This window comes from Paramormyrops kingsleyae, chromosome 8, assembly GCF_048594095.1.
Source record: "Paramormyrops kingsleyae isolate MSU_618 chromosome 8, PKINGS_0.4, whole genome shotgun sequence".
NCBI classification, from domain to species: Eukaryota; Metazoa; Chordata; class Actinopteri; order Osteoglossiformes; family Mormyridae; genus Paramormyrops; species Paramormyrops kingsleyae.
In genome coordinates, this window is record NC_132804.1 from 27412349 (window position 1) to 27428351 (window position 16003).

Sequence of the window (16003 nt, forward strand, 5' to 3'; positions counted from 1 at the left end):
GCCACTTCTCGCGAGAACATCGCGCGACTTGCGCACGCCCATTGCAATGACACGGGGACGTGCCTCAACTTCTGAGCTATATTCTATAGTGAAGATCACATGTTATAGCGACGAGTAGCAGCTGATAGGCACGAGGCCGACGACCCCGACGGGGATGGATGGATGGTCGGTCGGTCTATCGGTCAAGGCTAGGATTCTCAGAGAGAATGGCTTTAATTTTTATCATCGCGTAATGACAAAACGATGCATAAGGTGAATATTAGGGCTGCACGTTCATATTCAGCGGGACAATTCTCTGCGCTTCTCTTTGAAAAGATGACAGTCACAATGCCGATATACTCAAAATATATCATAGAAATTGAAGTTTCTGTTAAAGGTCGCATAATTAGTCAGGTACCAGTAATATTTTATAACATATCATTAGGTAGCCGAGTGAATTGCCTAAAGATGCCCTCTGGTGACGACTCTCGCACCTCCAGCCCTTGAGCTAAATAAATTTTCTGTCCAAGCCCAGTTCTGGCTGTTTTAGTGTATGAAAGTTTTGGATTTTGGGGGCCATGTTGTTATTGTCACTTATCGTACATTGATACAATATTTTTATTTGTTTATCCTCCACATTTCGTTTTTTCCTGTTCATGTAATTGAATATTCTTTTATTTTCTTCCTATTTCTTTTTCTTATTTAAAAAAAATATTCAGTTTGTATTTCACAATTGCTGTATTACAACTTATGAACTGACTAGATTTTTAATTCTGTGCTGCATTTTTATTTTAAAGCCTAAAATGGTGTTTATCTATTGTTATGACTCAAATAAAAATCAGTCCACATTTTATGAGCAATTAATACAGAAATTGTCATACGAGTACTTAATATAGATATCCAGTGCCAAAAAATGTCAGACAACAAATTTTTACTTCTTTTGTCACACAAATCAAAATTGGTGAACTTTTGTGCTGAATTCAAATATTTAATCGCGCAAAACAAGTGAAACACAAACTTTTCCCTATATGCATATTTACAGTATATGGTTTGCGGTGTTTAGGTGCTTGTTAAAAAAAAAAGTTACAAATTTTGTATGAACTATTACAATCAGCTAGACACTAGGTATATCAGAGTATCTAGCATCAATATCACTGAACGGCGGGGCACGTTCTGAATCTGTGGCTGGGAAAATGGTTATTCCACATAACCCTTCAAATAACCTTGGGGTCTTCTCTCAGATCTTCACAGTTCAGGCTGTTGAACTGGTATGGCATCTGAGGATGCTGAAGCATTTTCCTCCACCAAGTCTGGGTTCCTCTTAATGATAACGTTCCACTACTGCTCTGATGATGTTAAAGAACCTTCCTCCAAAGCTTTCCCATCTAGAATTTCATCCTCGCCACCCAGACAGGCTACGTTTCTGTGTATCATCTAGTTCTTCTGTGACAAAATCTTTGTTGATCAGTGATGTTATAGCACACTACTGTTGTCACACTTGGACAGGTGGCTACACTCACTTAGGCGGCGCAACAGCTAAAACCACTTCACGTGGATATCACCGCCGCATAAAAGCCATCGAGTCAGGAACAGGGGCGCGAAGTGTTGTTGCCATTATCTTTAATGAGTCTTACCGAGCACTCTTTTGTCTCTCTGCCTGTCCCGCCTGCCCTGGATCCCTTATCTCTCCGACTCCCACCTGTTCCTGCCTCTCGTCCTTCCTGTCCCCAGGGTTTCCCCAGTGTTTGCATTTTAAATAACCTTAAATGCTCACACGGCTCTTATAGGTGCTGTATGGTGTTGTGTATCTCAGCTGGTTAGAATGCTGTGCCTGTGACCCAAAGGCCCCTGGTTCAAATCCCAGAGTCAGAGGGTGATTTTATAGTTGGGCCCTTTAACCCCCTAGTTGCTCCAGGAACCGTCACTTTGAATAAGAATGTCTGATAAAATAATAATAATCTGTGGTAACTCAGTGACATCAGCCACATCATTTTTGGTCATGAAGGTGCAAACTCACCACTCGTGAAGCCTGCACCCTAATAAGATACAACTGGTTCAGGTAATCCATGTCTTCCTTTAGCATTTGATTGTGATGGTCGATATGCAACTGTTCATCAGAAAAGTTAAAGTCATGGATGTTATTCCCTTCTTCTCACTGAACAAGAACGGAGTGGGTTATGATCAGGCAATAGTACATTTTTGGCCATAGAGAGATATGTAAAGTTTCCTTAATCCAAAGATGACTGCAAGCCCCTCTTTACCAAGCTGTGAGGAATTCCTTTCAGCTGTACTCCAAGTCCTGGATGTAAATCCAGTGGATCTCTCCAAGGTACGACATATGGAGATGTCACATGCTAAAATCAGTCCTTTATCTCAGTTATAGTGCATTTCAAAAAAGCAATGTCTTAATCACTTCAAAAGCCTTCCATTTCAATTTCATATCATTCCTCAACAGCCTGTGAAGACTGAGGATAGGTTTGTCAGTTCTGGGTATCTTTGGTTAATTTAATATTTGGTGTACTGACTGTTTGTGGCCAATGGGGGAGTAAACCTAAGGAGTCCCACACAAATGTGTGGTCTGAGCCGCTGATGAAGAGGACTTAATATGGACAGGTTTGGCAAGAACCTGATATAATCTTTCAATAATGCCAGCAAAGTCTCCGCTTTGCAGAATACATGTGACTTTTGGATAATCTGTACTTTCTCTGCCAGTGGGTGCAGCCCAATAGAACAATAAGTTATTAATCTCTGTGGGAAAACTGTGTTTTGCCTATCCCATGTTGCTCACTAGGAGATGCACAGACAGGTGAGAGCCAAATGTCATTCTTGCGCCACCTCAAATATGAAGGATACATCAATTGCATCCTCACTAACGAGAACAATCCCTCCATTCATTGCATCCCAAATTCATTAATAAAAAAAAAAAATAATAATAAAAAATATATAATAATAAAAAATAATAATAAAAAAATAAATAAATACAATTAAAAAATAATTAAAAATAAATAAATAAATAAATAAAAAAATTTAAAAAATAATAAAAATAATTAAAAATATATATTTAAAAAAAAAAAAATTTAAAAACGTTAAAAAAAAATTTAAAAAGGAAAAAAAATATATTTAAAAAAAAAGTTCATGCAAGTTTGCAGGAACACTATTACCAAGAACACATGCATGAGCTTTGCAGTCTTAGTATTGAGAAACACCTATGATAATTGATATTATGAGCATGTGAATGCAAGCAAGGCAGGTACAGCTTTCTTGTCACACTAGTCATATTCATTGCACTGCATATGTGCAATAACGTTATATGGAAGCAAAATAGACAGACAGACAGACAGATACTTTATTGATGCTGAACAAAATAAGATGTAATAAAATCAAATTATATGAAGAGTGAATGGATATTATTGGATGTGACCCATACAAGCAAAATGGTTGTGAGCCACTCGCTGTCCATTAGGAAGCTATATTGTTTTCCTATGTTTTTTCACACGTTGCAGGTAACACAGATGAAAGCAACTAAAAGTCTGCAATATTAATTTGTTTTTGCTGGGTACAAGAACCGCAGATGGATAGCGTGGATGAAATATTTCAGTGTATTCACAACTAAATACAGGTATACATCTCATGATTATTATTCATCATATATTATTTACAGGTTAGAGCTATTTATCGTTATCTTTTTTTTTGTCACGTAAAGTTAAGCGACTATGTTGCTCAGCGCTGAAATGATAACGTTACAGTGCTGTGCCAACTGTCATCGTTATTACAGCAATTCTAGTATAAACACACGTAAGTGAATGTGTTTTAAAGGTAAACTGCTGATAGATTTATTTTGTCCCTGGATGTGCGGTTTTCATTTAGCCGAAAGGACTGTCTCAGTTGTTTCTATTTGCGTTCTTCTCTTGATGCGTGTGATGCTGTCAGACACTTTGGTGTCCGATATTTACTATTGGTACCCAATCAATGTAGTCTCTGTCACACATGGTGGCCGGTACATTAGGGTTACAGGGTCAAACATGAGATATGCCCATTTTTGTGTTCTCATTAAAATAAACTTACAAAAGTGATTTTATATGTATAGAAAACACATTAAACAAAACTACAGTATCTACTCTACTGTTTCAAATAACTTTTTTGAAAATAAAATGTCAAAATATGGGTGAAACATTTTTTCAAACTGCTAAGTTACCACATTTTGATTTCACTATTACATCTTTAGACATAAACTATCGAGTAAAAGTATATATTAGTTTTCCTGGCATGTTTAAATCAGTGTTGTCAGTGTGTGTTAAAAGGACACTGTCTTGTTGTTTTTCTTTAGTAGGCTACTGAAATAACCTGGGGAATTTTGTCTCAAATTCACTCTTCATTAGATATCATTCAGTGTAACAAGATCAAGAAATGACATCAAAAGCTGATAGTTATGTGACAGTCTGTGACATCATTAAAATGACCCCTGAAGACCTCTGTGGTGTTGCAGCAAGGTGAGTTTCTCTGTTAAATACATGATAATTTCACCTTTTATTGGTGTGATAACTTAAGTTACAAACCTGCATGCCATTCAGTTAAATGCCAAAACACACTTCTATTGATAGATTTTCTGAAAAATGCATGTTGTGATTAACTGTACTTAACTTTAATGGTCAAGGTCATTGGTTGATATAAATGTCCAGTTGATGAAATATATGTTGAAATAAAAGTTTCATCGTTTGGTGTAATGTTTTTTTCATTCGGTGTAATGCAACTTCTCTGTTACACCACAGTGTCATCCATTACACTGCGTGAGTCAATATTACTGCAGGGTGCCTTTGGTGTCCTGTGCATAAATAATTCCTTTGCCATGTTAACTTAACATAAAAACGGCTATGAAAGGGCTTGTTATATTGGGCTAAGTTTTTATATATCAGATAGATCAAGGGCATTTACTGTAGGTTTGGTGTATGTTTTGTAAATACAGTGGAAACCGCTTATAATGATCACAGTTATAGCAATCAATCACATACATGGATCAAAAAGCTTGGGACAGAATCTTCCCTGTACAAATACTGTTTAAATAATTCACTTATAGTAATCAAGCAGTCTGCTTACAATGTTACTTTTGGGTCTTTTTAAATATGACAACATATGGAAATAATTGTGGTAATTTTATTTTATTTTTTAACTACTAAGTCTTGCAGTAATGTCTGGTTCTGTCTAGCTACCTGCTGCATGCATGGAAAACACTAAAGAAAAGAGATAGTCACTTTCTCTCAATGACAAATATAGACTCATCAAAGCTTATGATAAACCTGCAGGGTTTGTGTCCTTAATACCAAGAACGCAAAGACCGTACTTGTGGTCTCGGCAAGACCGGTCTTGCTAACTTGCCTTCCAAGAACTTGGGGAGCAAAGAATCATGGGATTGGTCTTGTTCGGCAAGTATGCTACCAATGAATCTTTGATATTTGGGGCAGAGCAAGACCAGCATCCAGGGATTTTTACTGTCCGCGTGTGCTTGTGTTCTTAGTATTGGAACTGGTCTTCAGCAATGGAAGATGACGTAAAATAGTCACACAAGAACACAAGTACAATCAAGTACTCCTACTGAGATTCACTCCCAAGCAGGTTTGCTGGGCAAACATGCCATTGTAGTAGCAATCTGCCATCACTCATACGCCACTGCCTGTTAAAGGTGAGGTGACGTGCTTCCCTGATTGGTTTATTGCATGTTATACCCAAGACACACCTCTGAATAATTAGGACAAGCCATGACAACTTGTTTGGGCCTTGCATTGGTGCAAAGTCTGCTTTTTCTGACAAAATAGCAAAATGGATTTGGACATGCCCATAAATGGTAAATTTCAAATTTAAAATTCAAATTGAGCTACTTCTTCATGGTGGAGGAGCTTGTATGTCTCCATGATCCTAGGAATTATGTTGTCAGGGGCGATTGTCCCTGGCAGGGTCTCCCAAGGCCAATTGGTCCTAGGTGAGCAGCCAGACTAAGTGCAGTTCAAACAGACTCCCATGATTTCAGGTCTGGTGAACTGTTGACTTTCAAGGATATAGCAGTGGAAGGACTATTTCAAGAATCTCCTAAATCCTAAATCTCTGAGCTGGAAGACTCAGAGAAGAACTTGCCCATCTCAGGGGTTGAGATCACAGAAGCAGTCAAACAACTATTCAGTGGCAGAGCTCTGAGGGTGGATGAGATTCACCCTGAGTTCTTAAAAGCCCTTCATGTGGTTGGGCTGTCTTGCCTAGCATGCCTCTTCAACATTACGTGGATGTCAGGGATGATGCCTTTGGATTGGCAGATTGGGGGGTGGACCCAAGGATGTGTTCCAGTTTTAGGGGGGTCACACTCCTTAGCCTCCCTGGGAAGGTCTATACTGGTGTACTGGAGAGGAGGGTCCAGGAGGAACAATGCAGATTCTCTCCTGGTCGCGGAACACTGGACCATCTCTTCACCCTTACAAGGATACTGGAGGGTTCTTGGGAGTTTGCCCAACCAGTCTACATGTGTTGCATCGTGGACTTGGAAAAGGCATATGACCGTGTCCCTTGGGCAGGGGCGCCGTAAGGGGGAGGAAAGCTAGGACGATTCCAAGGGCCCCTGAGTGACAGGGGCCCTAAAAAATTAGGAAAATAACTGGATTGGTTTGGACTGGGGGGCCTAATATGATATGCTTTCATGGGGCCCAAAATCTCTAGCAACGCCTCTGCCCTTGGGGGTCCTGTGGTGGGGTGCTCCAGGAGTATGGGGTCTGTTGTTGCAGGCCATCAGATCCCTGTACAAAAAACAAAGGAAGAGCTTGGTTCATATTGCCAACAGTAAGTCAGACTTGTTCCCAATGGGTGCTGGACTCTGACAGGGCTGCCTTTTGTCATTGATTCTGATAAGTTTTTACTTTTTATAGATGGGATGGTCCTGTTGCCGCTATCGGGCTATGACCTGCACCGGGGCAGTTTGCAGCTGAGGGCGAGGAGACCGGAATGAGGATCAGCACTTCCAAGTGCCATGGTTCTTGCCCGGAAGGTCTGGGCATCCCTGCTTAGACTGCTGCCTCCCTGACCAGACCCTGGATAAGTGTCAGAAGATGGATAGATGGATGGATGGGTGGATGGATGGGTGGCATATATTTGTCATAAAACAATAAGATTTCTCCACTTCAGCATTTGATATGTTGTCTTTGTTGTATTTTCAATTAAATAGGCCTATAGGTTTATATGGTTTACAAATCATTGCATTCTGTTTTTGTTTACATTTTACACAGTATCCCAACTTTTTTGGAAACGGGGCTGTACTTGGCGAATGAAAGGATTCGGATTAAACCAAGCAGTTAAAGAGTCCTAATATCATATGCCCCAAAATCACGGTTGCACATACAGCATATCGTTTAGCTTTGTCATTTAACACCTAAAGACAGGACACCACGTGGGGATGCCATTTATGTACTCCACCATACTAACAAGTTCCAACAGCTAACACAGTTCATGTGCCTCTGAGGAAAAGCATGGTGGCACCCGGCATAACCAACAGGCGAAAGAAACTCCTGTGTGAAAATGGCACTCCAGGGCCGCCGTTTCAATTAACTATAGTTAAACTAACGGGTTAATTAGCGACCCAGTTTACAAATGGACTTATCGAGAAGGTGATTTTTTTGCTACAGTGGCTGCAGTAAGTCAAATACACCAACAGAAAAAAAGAAAGTGAAAGAGGGCACAAGAAAGCGCCACAGAAAAGAATACTCCACCTCCTACTAGTTTTCGCTAAGCGATTATATCCTTTTCAATCGTTGTCGCCATTTACGTGGTATGTCCGGTGGCACAAAATAGATAGACAACTTTAAAGTAAACTTAATTTATTAAAACTGGGAAGCGACGAACTGACTCGCAAAACGCGTGACATGCACCTTATCCTACCCCATCAACCGCTATAATAAAACACTTTACACATTAAAGCAGGTCCAGCTACAGGTATATAGCTTGTAAACTGTCCTGCATTTCGGTTAGCCTACTTAAAGTTAGACGAAGCAATGTCGGGAAGACGGTTTGTTGTTCTTACATTGTGTGCAGCTTTACTTTTTGTCGCCGTTGGTGAGTTTTTTATTAAAATTTTTATTTTATATGACGATTGTGTGTGTTTTAAATAATTTATTAGAACTATTCATTTTTTTCGTATTAAGGAAAGTAATTGTGATGCGCATATGCTATTATTTTTGTTCGCTTGTTAACTATACTATGAAACTTAAAGGGTATCGATCGATGTCCAGTGTTCCCATTATAAATTATGATTAGAACACAGAATGTTAACTAGGCAGGATTTAATTGTGGGTTTATAATAAGCATAATTTCATATAAAAAGCGTTTTATATTTGATTTTACCATCTTTTATTTGTTTTTTCTCAAATAATGATTTTCTCATAAAAATTTCAGCGGATAACTGCGAGTCTTACACAGACGTTTTTAATGTACGACACTCTTTCCGGCGTTGTTTGGAATCTGAGTTCTGCTGTGGTCAGTGTTCAAACCGATACTGCTGCTCCATAAAAGCATTTAAACTGGATGACGATGCACAAGAAAAATGTCCACTAAGGTATGTAGATAAACTAATGAAGGAAATCAAATGTCATTATAATGAATATCGATTAATAACTGCAGTTGATATTCGTTGTAGTTCCTCATATTTGGATGCCTTTTCAGTGTTGTAGTAGGCTACTTGGATCAAGCGTAGTAACGATAAAATTAATAAAAATAAAATTCATTATTATTTACCTTCATTGTATTAGCTGCATACTGATTTATTTAATTTTATTCATTTTTTAAAAGAAGGAGGTCAACACTACACCGGTTTTGTGTTGTTTATATGAGTTTTTGATTGGTTTGCTTTATAATTACGTTATCAGCTTTACATTTAGGGCCTATCAGGTTCCATGCACTTGCAAAAAAAAAAAAATAGGCATACTCAAACATGCCACAAATTATTTCCCTTTCTGTTTTTCATGGTTTAAACATTACCGAGCTTATAAAATTGAAGTGGGAACAAGACGGTTCTCTTCTGAATTGAGTTACCCAGTCCCATATATCACGGGATCGTCCCGTATTGAAAAAATAAAACTGTACTGTGTTCCGTTCTGAAGAAACATCCGAACGCGCGATCGGTTACGTTGTATCCACCCCGGCCACTCCCGGGAAATTCTATAGCCCCCTCCTCTTTATTTAACTTAGTGTAACTTAGTGTTACAAAGAAATTGTAAAAACAATAATTCTTTAAAACTATTGGCTATATAAAACTTTATGAATCTATGTGTGTGATGACTGCATGCGGGCAAACAGGCGAGAAAGCCGAAAATGCGGGTAAACGGGGTTTATTTAGGACTGACAGGACAACTGGGGAGCACACGGCAAACCACGTCAATGACAGACCTGGGGAAACAGACTTAAACGCGGACTGAAATACACAAGACAAGCCGAAATAACAGGAAACAGGTGATTATTATATTATATTATACCACATAGACAAGGGCGTAACTTTGGCTGGAACATTGGGGGGGTCGAGGTCTCCACCCATTACAGGGGAAACATGATTATTGGGGGGGTCATATTGGCTGGATCTGATTATTGGGACGGTCATGACCCCCCTAACCCCCCTGGAAATTAAGCCCATGCACATAGAGAAAACAGAAATGTGAATGGAATAGATTCAAAATCCCTGCATGTAAAATACTTTGAGCCAAAAAACCCTTAACATCATGTACAATCGTGTTAATTCACTGTAATTGCTGCTATTCCGAGTCAGAAGCTTTTTAACAAGTGGTTTTCATGGCTTTCCTCTGAGTCACTTCCTCTGTGTAATTAGAGAGTTTATATATTTATGCATATATTGCTTTTTAAACATTTCCTGAATATATGTTTTCTTTACCTCAATTATACTGTCTGTCTGTAGAAAATACTAAGAAGCCGTGCATTGAAAAGAGTGTGCATGGTAATTGCCAACAAACTTATATTCGGAGGAGGCATGCAGAAGCTTTACATTACAGTATGTTTATTTGGCAGGAGCTATTATCCCAAGCAACGCACAATTGAGAAAGCAGGGGCAGCTAGTCCGTGGAGCAACAGGGGTTTAAGGACCTTGCTCAAGGACCCAGTGGTGAAATCTTTCTGCTGACTGTGGGATTTCCTTCCGATCACAGATACAGTGGCCTGATTGGTTTATTAAGGCCATTTTCACAAGAGCACTCAAGCTTTGGAGATTCAGACTGATTTTTTTTACAAAAAGATTTAACATATGGAGGTGGAACAGCAAAGCATCTACATTCTCCTTTCAATCTCATTTAAACCGATTTTAACTAACTTTAAACTGATTTTAACTAAGTTTTACTAAGAACTAAGAGGAGCAGAAAATACTTGGGTTGGCAGTTTGAGTTGCATGCGTGCTGCTGTGTGGAAGTTAGCGTGTCCTGCCATGGGCTGCAGTTATCCTTTGAGGAGTCTGGTTTCCTCCCATAGACTAAACATGTAGTTAGGCTAATCAGTGTCTCCAAATTGCCTACAGTGTGTGTGTCGGATAGAAGTGCATTGTGGGGACCAAATGTCCCCACAATGTGATCAAAACCCTCTTATTCTGACATTGTGGGGGGCATTTTTTTCTGTTCTCACAAGGGGAAATTCAGTTTTATAAATATCTGTGACTGCAATCAAAAAACTATAAATGCCAAAAATCTTTTGTTTGGTTACTCATGGTTAAGGTTAGCGCTGGGTAGGGGTTAAGGTTGTCATTGCTGGGATTAGGGTTATGCCCATAGAAATGAATGGAGAGTCCCCACAAAGATATGAATACAAACATGTGTGTGTGTGTTTGAGCGGGCATACCTATCCTTATGGGGACACAATGTCCCCATAACGTGATAAGTATCCATTTTATTTCCCATATGGAGACCAGTTTCCTGGTCCCCATAAGGAAAAACTCTATTTTATAAAAATCGGTGACTGCTATGGAAAGAATAAAAATGCAAAAACTTTTGTATTTTGCTTGGTTACTTATGGTTATGGTTAGGGCTGGGTAGGGGTTAAGGTTGTCATAGTTAGCATTAGCATTTTTCCCATGGAAGTGAATGAGCAGTCCCCATAAGGATAGGTATATCTGACGTGTGTGTGTGTTTGGACCTCTGCTTTGTGCCTTGAGCTGCCTGAGTAAGGCTTCAGGCTCCCCTGTGACTCTGGCCAGGATAAGTAGTTTAGAGATGGATGGATGTATGATCAATATATTATGCAGGGGAGGAGCTTTGAGAAATCACTTTAGGAGGGGGAGGCAAGAACTTACTCAGGCTGCGTTCATGATCGGGATGTGCTGACCAACTCGGGGGACCAGGAAAAGGCATATAACTACGTGGTGCTTCAGAAATACAGGTCCGGGGGCAGTCACCACATGCTGTTCCATCCCTGTACGGATGTAGCAAAAACTGGGTTTGCATACTTGGCAGAAAATCAAAACCATTTGGAGCGGCTGTTAGGTTCCGGCCGAGATGTGTCTTCCCTCCGAACTTGTTTGTGACAAAGTTGTGGCAGGAAAAGCATCCGGCGTGGGGAGCTAGAAGCGACATCTCTGCTATATTTGCAGATGTTGTCATGTTTCTGGTTTCACGTGACCGGGACTTCCAGCAGGCGCTTGAACAATTCGACCAATAGAAAAATGTCAGGAGTACAAGCAAGTTTCTCTACAGGGTTGCTGGGCTCACTGTCCTAGGCAGGGTGAGGGCTTAAGAGATCCAGAGGGATTTCAGAATGGAGCTGCTGCTCCTTCAGATTGAGTGGAGTTACTAAGGTGGTTTGGGCATTAAGGATTCCACCTCATTGGCCCCCAAAGGAGCTGTTTGTGGCACGTCCCATTAGGCAGAGGACATGCTGGAGGGCCGGAGCATATATAAGGGCCGGGCCGCCAGGCCACAGGCCTCAACTGAAAGCTGATTGGCCCACAGAGTACCCCCTCCCCTGTCACTCATCAATTCAAAACATGTTATTGGCTAAAGATAAGGTTGGTCCTTCTTTATGAATTATGGCCCTTTGTAGGCCATAATTCATACAGGAGGGCTTATATCTTCCAGCCAGGATGGGGAAAATAGGCCTACCGCTGCTATGGTCCTCACAAGGAAATCTGGTGTGAAGATGAGATTGGATGAAAAAAATGTTGCTCGGCATATTTTAGTCCCTGCGATGCACTGGTGTCCTGTCCATGGTGTTCTCCTGCCATGTGAGGTGTGTCTAGGATAGTGTCCAGGCCCTGAAGTGGCCCTCTACCAGATAAGGGTTTGCGTGATAGACAGATTTATGGATGGATGAAATATTTCTTCTTTTTTTCATGCTTCCTGCATCCCCCCTCCAATTAACATTGAGAAACACAGAAGAGAGAAGAGAGCGACCTCTGGTATGATGATTGCTGAGATAATCCCCTGCGTGATGTTCTCCTTGTTCTTCACCCTGTGCTTCTGCATGATGTGTCCCCGATGCTGGCTCTACAAAAAGTGCAGAAGCCCCATGTGTGAGTACAGGCACTCCATAGCAGGACTCCTGTGACGGAGCTTCTTCTACACACCTTGCCTAGTTCATTCTTTGTTATTCCCTGGACTCCTGTAGTGTGTGATCATATGCAGCATGACCCGGAGCAGCCCAGCACTTTTTGGAGCTCTAAACAAGAATGATTATCCTGGTTGGGTTAGTATAGGATTTTTGTCACGTGTTTGGAGGAACATTGTGAAATTCTTGTGCCACAGTTACGGGGGATGGGACAGGTGCCTGGGGGAACAAGAGAACAAACGAAAGTGCAGTAAAAGACAAGATAATGCAAGACAAACCGCAATGCAATACAGGAACTGCAACAAATAATGTGCAATAGATATGCAATAAATAGGTGGTGCATCAGGTAAAACGTGCAGCTAGACACTGAGGTTGCCACTTTCAAACTAAAAAAATATGGCACACAAAAGGCTGACACAAAAACAGGTATGGGGCCCCCTGGTGGCCACTGAGCCCTAAGCAGGCAGACACCTGCAGGTATTGAATTAACTAATATTGCTAGGAAACAAGTTCAACAATAAGTTCAATACAATTTAACCACATACAACAGTTATATTGGTACAGCATATATCAATTCAACTATTAATTTCACATAATATTCACATATTTTTAACAAGCATATTTTAACTTGAAATATTTGTATGTCAATTTATGCTAGAAGCAGCAAATCTAATTATGAGTATGGTCATATATAGTCAATGAAAATTCACATAACGGGTTTTTAAAATATTTAAGATTATGTTGCTCACTAGTTAAAATGCACTGTATGTCAATTTAGGAAATAATACAAGGAAACTCTTTGCTCTTCGGATTTAAAGAATTATAGACGTTCAGTAATTTTTGGGACATAGTGATGTCACTTTTGGGAGAAATTATTCCATGTTACTTCGAAGTGTTTTGCACAATTCAGAATTAATGATGGATGAAGCGTGGGTTTACTTTGTTCTTGTCTTTACAGTCACAGGATATGTGACAGAGCTGCCACCAAGCCAGGCCCAACAGAGGGGCGCAGACCCAGGGTACCAGCAGGTGGCCAGGGTCCAGCTTATCCCCACAGCTTCATACCAGGCACAGCCCTACCCCCCAGCAGGACCACCACCTTCCTACCAGGAGATAATGAGGGGTACGCCTGGAATAAGGGCAGGGCCAAGGTCGCTGAGAACATCTGAGGAGGATGTCGTTCACTGTCAGCTCTCAGGCAGAATTAGTTTTAGAGAAGTAAGAAAATGAAACTGGAATAAACCACTGAGTTATGCCAGGAGTTATGGTATGGCTTTTATTTATAAATCTGTATATGTGGGAAAACAGTTCAAGTGCTTTCAAAGCATTGTTAGCTGTTATCTGACAAATTACTGCCGTGTTACTGTAGTCTAGCCAGCTTCCCCATTTTCTGATGGAGAGACGTTTCACTCTTTGTGCTCCTTCTCTGTCTGTTCCAGCGTACCCACCTCCCCAGGCACCCTATACCCAAGCCGGGTACAGCATGGGGCAGCTGGCGTACCCTCTCCAGCCTCCAGCCCCTACCAACTACCCTCCTGTGCCTCCCGTCCAGATGGACTACAGCGCCACACAACCTCCCTACAACCCCACACAACCTCCCTACAACCCAGCTTTCGTGGACCCTCCCCGGACGGGTCACTGAGGGGATCACTAGCACCCTCTTTCATGTCTGTCCCGGTTTTGACTTTGGATCTATTTCTGGCAGGATAACGAAGTGGCAGAGCACAACCAGGAATGTTCCAGGGAGGGGAAGTACGCTAGAGTAGGCTGCTCCTGCCACGAATTAGAAAATATTTGAAATAGCGTTGTAAAAACAGTCTACAAAAATAGTCTGCAAATAGGCTATGAGAGGACTTCCTCACCACAGGCCTACCTACATCCAAAAACATATCCACAGTAACCATGTTTCACTCTCCATTCCCTCTCTCCCTCCTGGCTATTTATTTAGCTACATGGGTGCATAGAGGAGTCGGGCCACAGGGGCATTGGCCCTTGATGATTGGCCCCTGGCATGCCCCTCCCCTGCCACTCACCGATTCAAAACATATTATTGGCTAATGATAAGGTTGGCCCCTCTGTATGAATTATGCCCTCTCTTATACCCCCCACTTTAAAAAATACTAAAGTCTCTCCTGATTAGCTGTCTAGCTCCTAGTTTCCGTCACAAGTCTGCATTTGTACACTCTGTTGAGGGCCAAAATCATTCTTAAAATAAAAGTTTGAGACATGATATTAGAGAACAGGCTATGAATCAGTTCTGTCTTTAAAGAGAGATGGCTCAGGTCCATTTGTTGACAACATTTGTTGTTTGCCTGTCAGTTATTGTCAGTGAAAATGTCTGTCTATAATGTTTGCATTTCTTGTGCTGCTGCATTGTGGCTTTAAAGAAAACTTGCCGGTAAGGATCATGAGCATCTGGAGGGAATTAATTTATGACAGTGGTGGTTCTGGGCAATGTAACGCTTACATTTGCATGACTGTACACATTTGGACATGTTAAGTGTGATGGATTGGAGATTATCTCCAAATCTCAAACACTGAAGGGACTGCTGCTTAAAAACATGTAGTAAATAAAAGTGAGAATGGATAAAATTTAAAGTTCAATTAGACTGCTGGATGCAGCATTGGTAACCTCACTGAAAGCTGAAAAACCTCATGCATCACGGTATACGGGTGACGTACTGGAGTGTGTTTCTGTGCAGCCAATCACACCTTCATACACCTAATAAGAGAAGGTGTCAGCAAGTTAATATGTCATGTGGTCTTAAACTTCTTTTACTTTTAATGTGTTGTGTCTGGAAATGCATGTTTCATTTGCAATATCTATGGCATCAATTCCAGAGGGTGAATCACAGAGCAGAATGAAGCCACTCCACCAGTCTTGTCATTAAGCACATTATAAATAAACATAAAATATGCTGAGTTTCCCTGTCAGTATCAATAAACAACTGGATACAGTTAACTATATACATAAAGTTATTTTATTTAGATTGCAGTAGATACATGCAGCTTGAGTTGCAAGTAATGTGTTGTGTATTGTAATTATAAACTGGTTCACAGCTAAACTCAGACGGCTACGTAGGAAAAGGATTTCGGAAGCGGGGACTGGGATGGGTACAAAGAAGCAAAACACAGGCTCAGCAAGGCGCTGAAGGCAGCCAAACGCCTGTATCAGAGATTGGAGCAGCAATTCTCAACCAACAACTCAGCTTCCGTTTGGAAAGGACTCCACAAATCACCAACTACTAACCCAAAACCACACAGGCCATCAACAACCTCAGCCTTGCCACCGCTGCTAAGACAAGAAATCACTGTGCATTTTACCTTTTATACCTTAAAAAGTACACGGTAATATCTTTTCGTAATATACACGCGTATCTCTTTACATGGCGAATGTGTACCAGTTATGTGCACCCTGATTGTATGTATAGTATACTGTATAATAAAATTGTATCATCTTTAA

General features: G+C 40.7%; 1 protein-coding gene across 4 annotated transcripts; it reads left to right on the top strand.

Moving 5' to 3' along the window:
* The first annotated feature begins 7450 nt into the window (after positions 1-7450).
* On the top strand, positions 7451-16003 carry LOC111837590 (uncharacterized). 4 transcript variants are annotated; one of them, XM_023799781.2, is made up of 5 exons: positions 7451-8064; positions 8404-8563; positions 12369-12505; positions 13499-13663; positions 13980-16003. In XM_023799781.2, exons 1-5 carry the CDS (start codon positions 8004-8006, stop codon positions 14180-14182), a joined length of 726 nt encoding a protein of 241 aa, XP_023655549.1. In that variant the 5' UTR covers positions 7451-8003; the 3' UTR covers positions 14183-16003. The 4 variants fall into 4 exon arrangements, with proteins under 4 accessions (XP_023655549.1, XP_072571669.1, XP_072571668.1 ...); XM_072715568.1 differs by lacking the exon at positions 8404-8563; XM_072715567.1 differs by lacking the exons at positions 7451-8064; positions 8404-8563 and adding an exon at positions 8570-9456 and having other exon boundaries at positions 10024-12505.

Excerpts from the sequence above, each read along its gene's own strand:
- LOC111837590 (XM_023799781.2), top strand. The coding sequence starts at position 8,004 with ATGTCGGGAAGACGGTTTGTTGTTCTTACATTGTGTGCAGCTTTACTT. Across the intron at positions 8,564-12,368 it reads CAAGAAAAATGTCCACTAAG|AAGAGAGAAGAGAGCGACCT; the intron begins GTATGTAGATAA and ends TGAGAAACACAG. Across the intron at positions 13,664-13,979 it reads CTACCAGGAGATAATGAGGG|CGTACCCACCTCCCCAGGCA; the intron begins GTACGCCTGGAA and ends TGTCTGTTCCAG.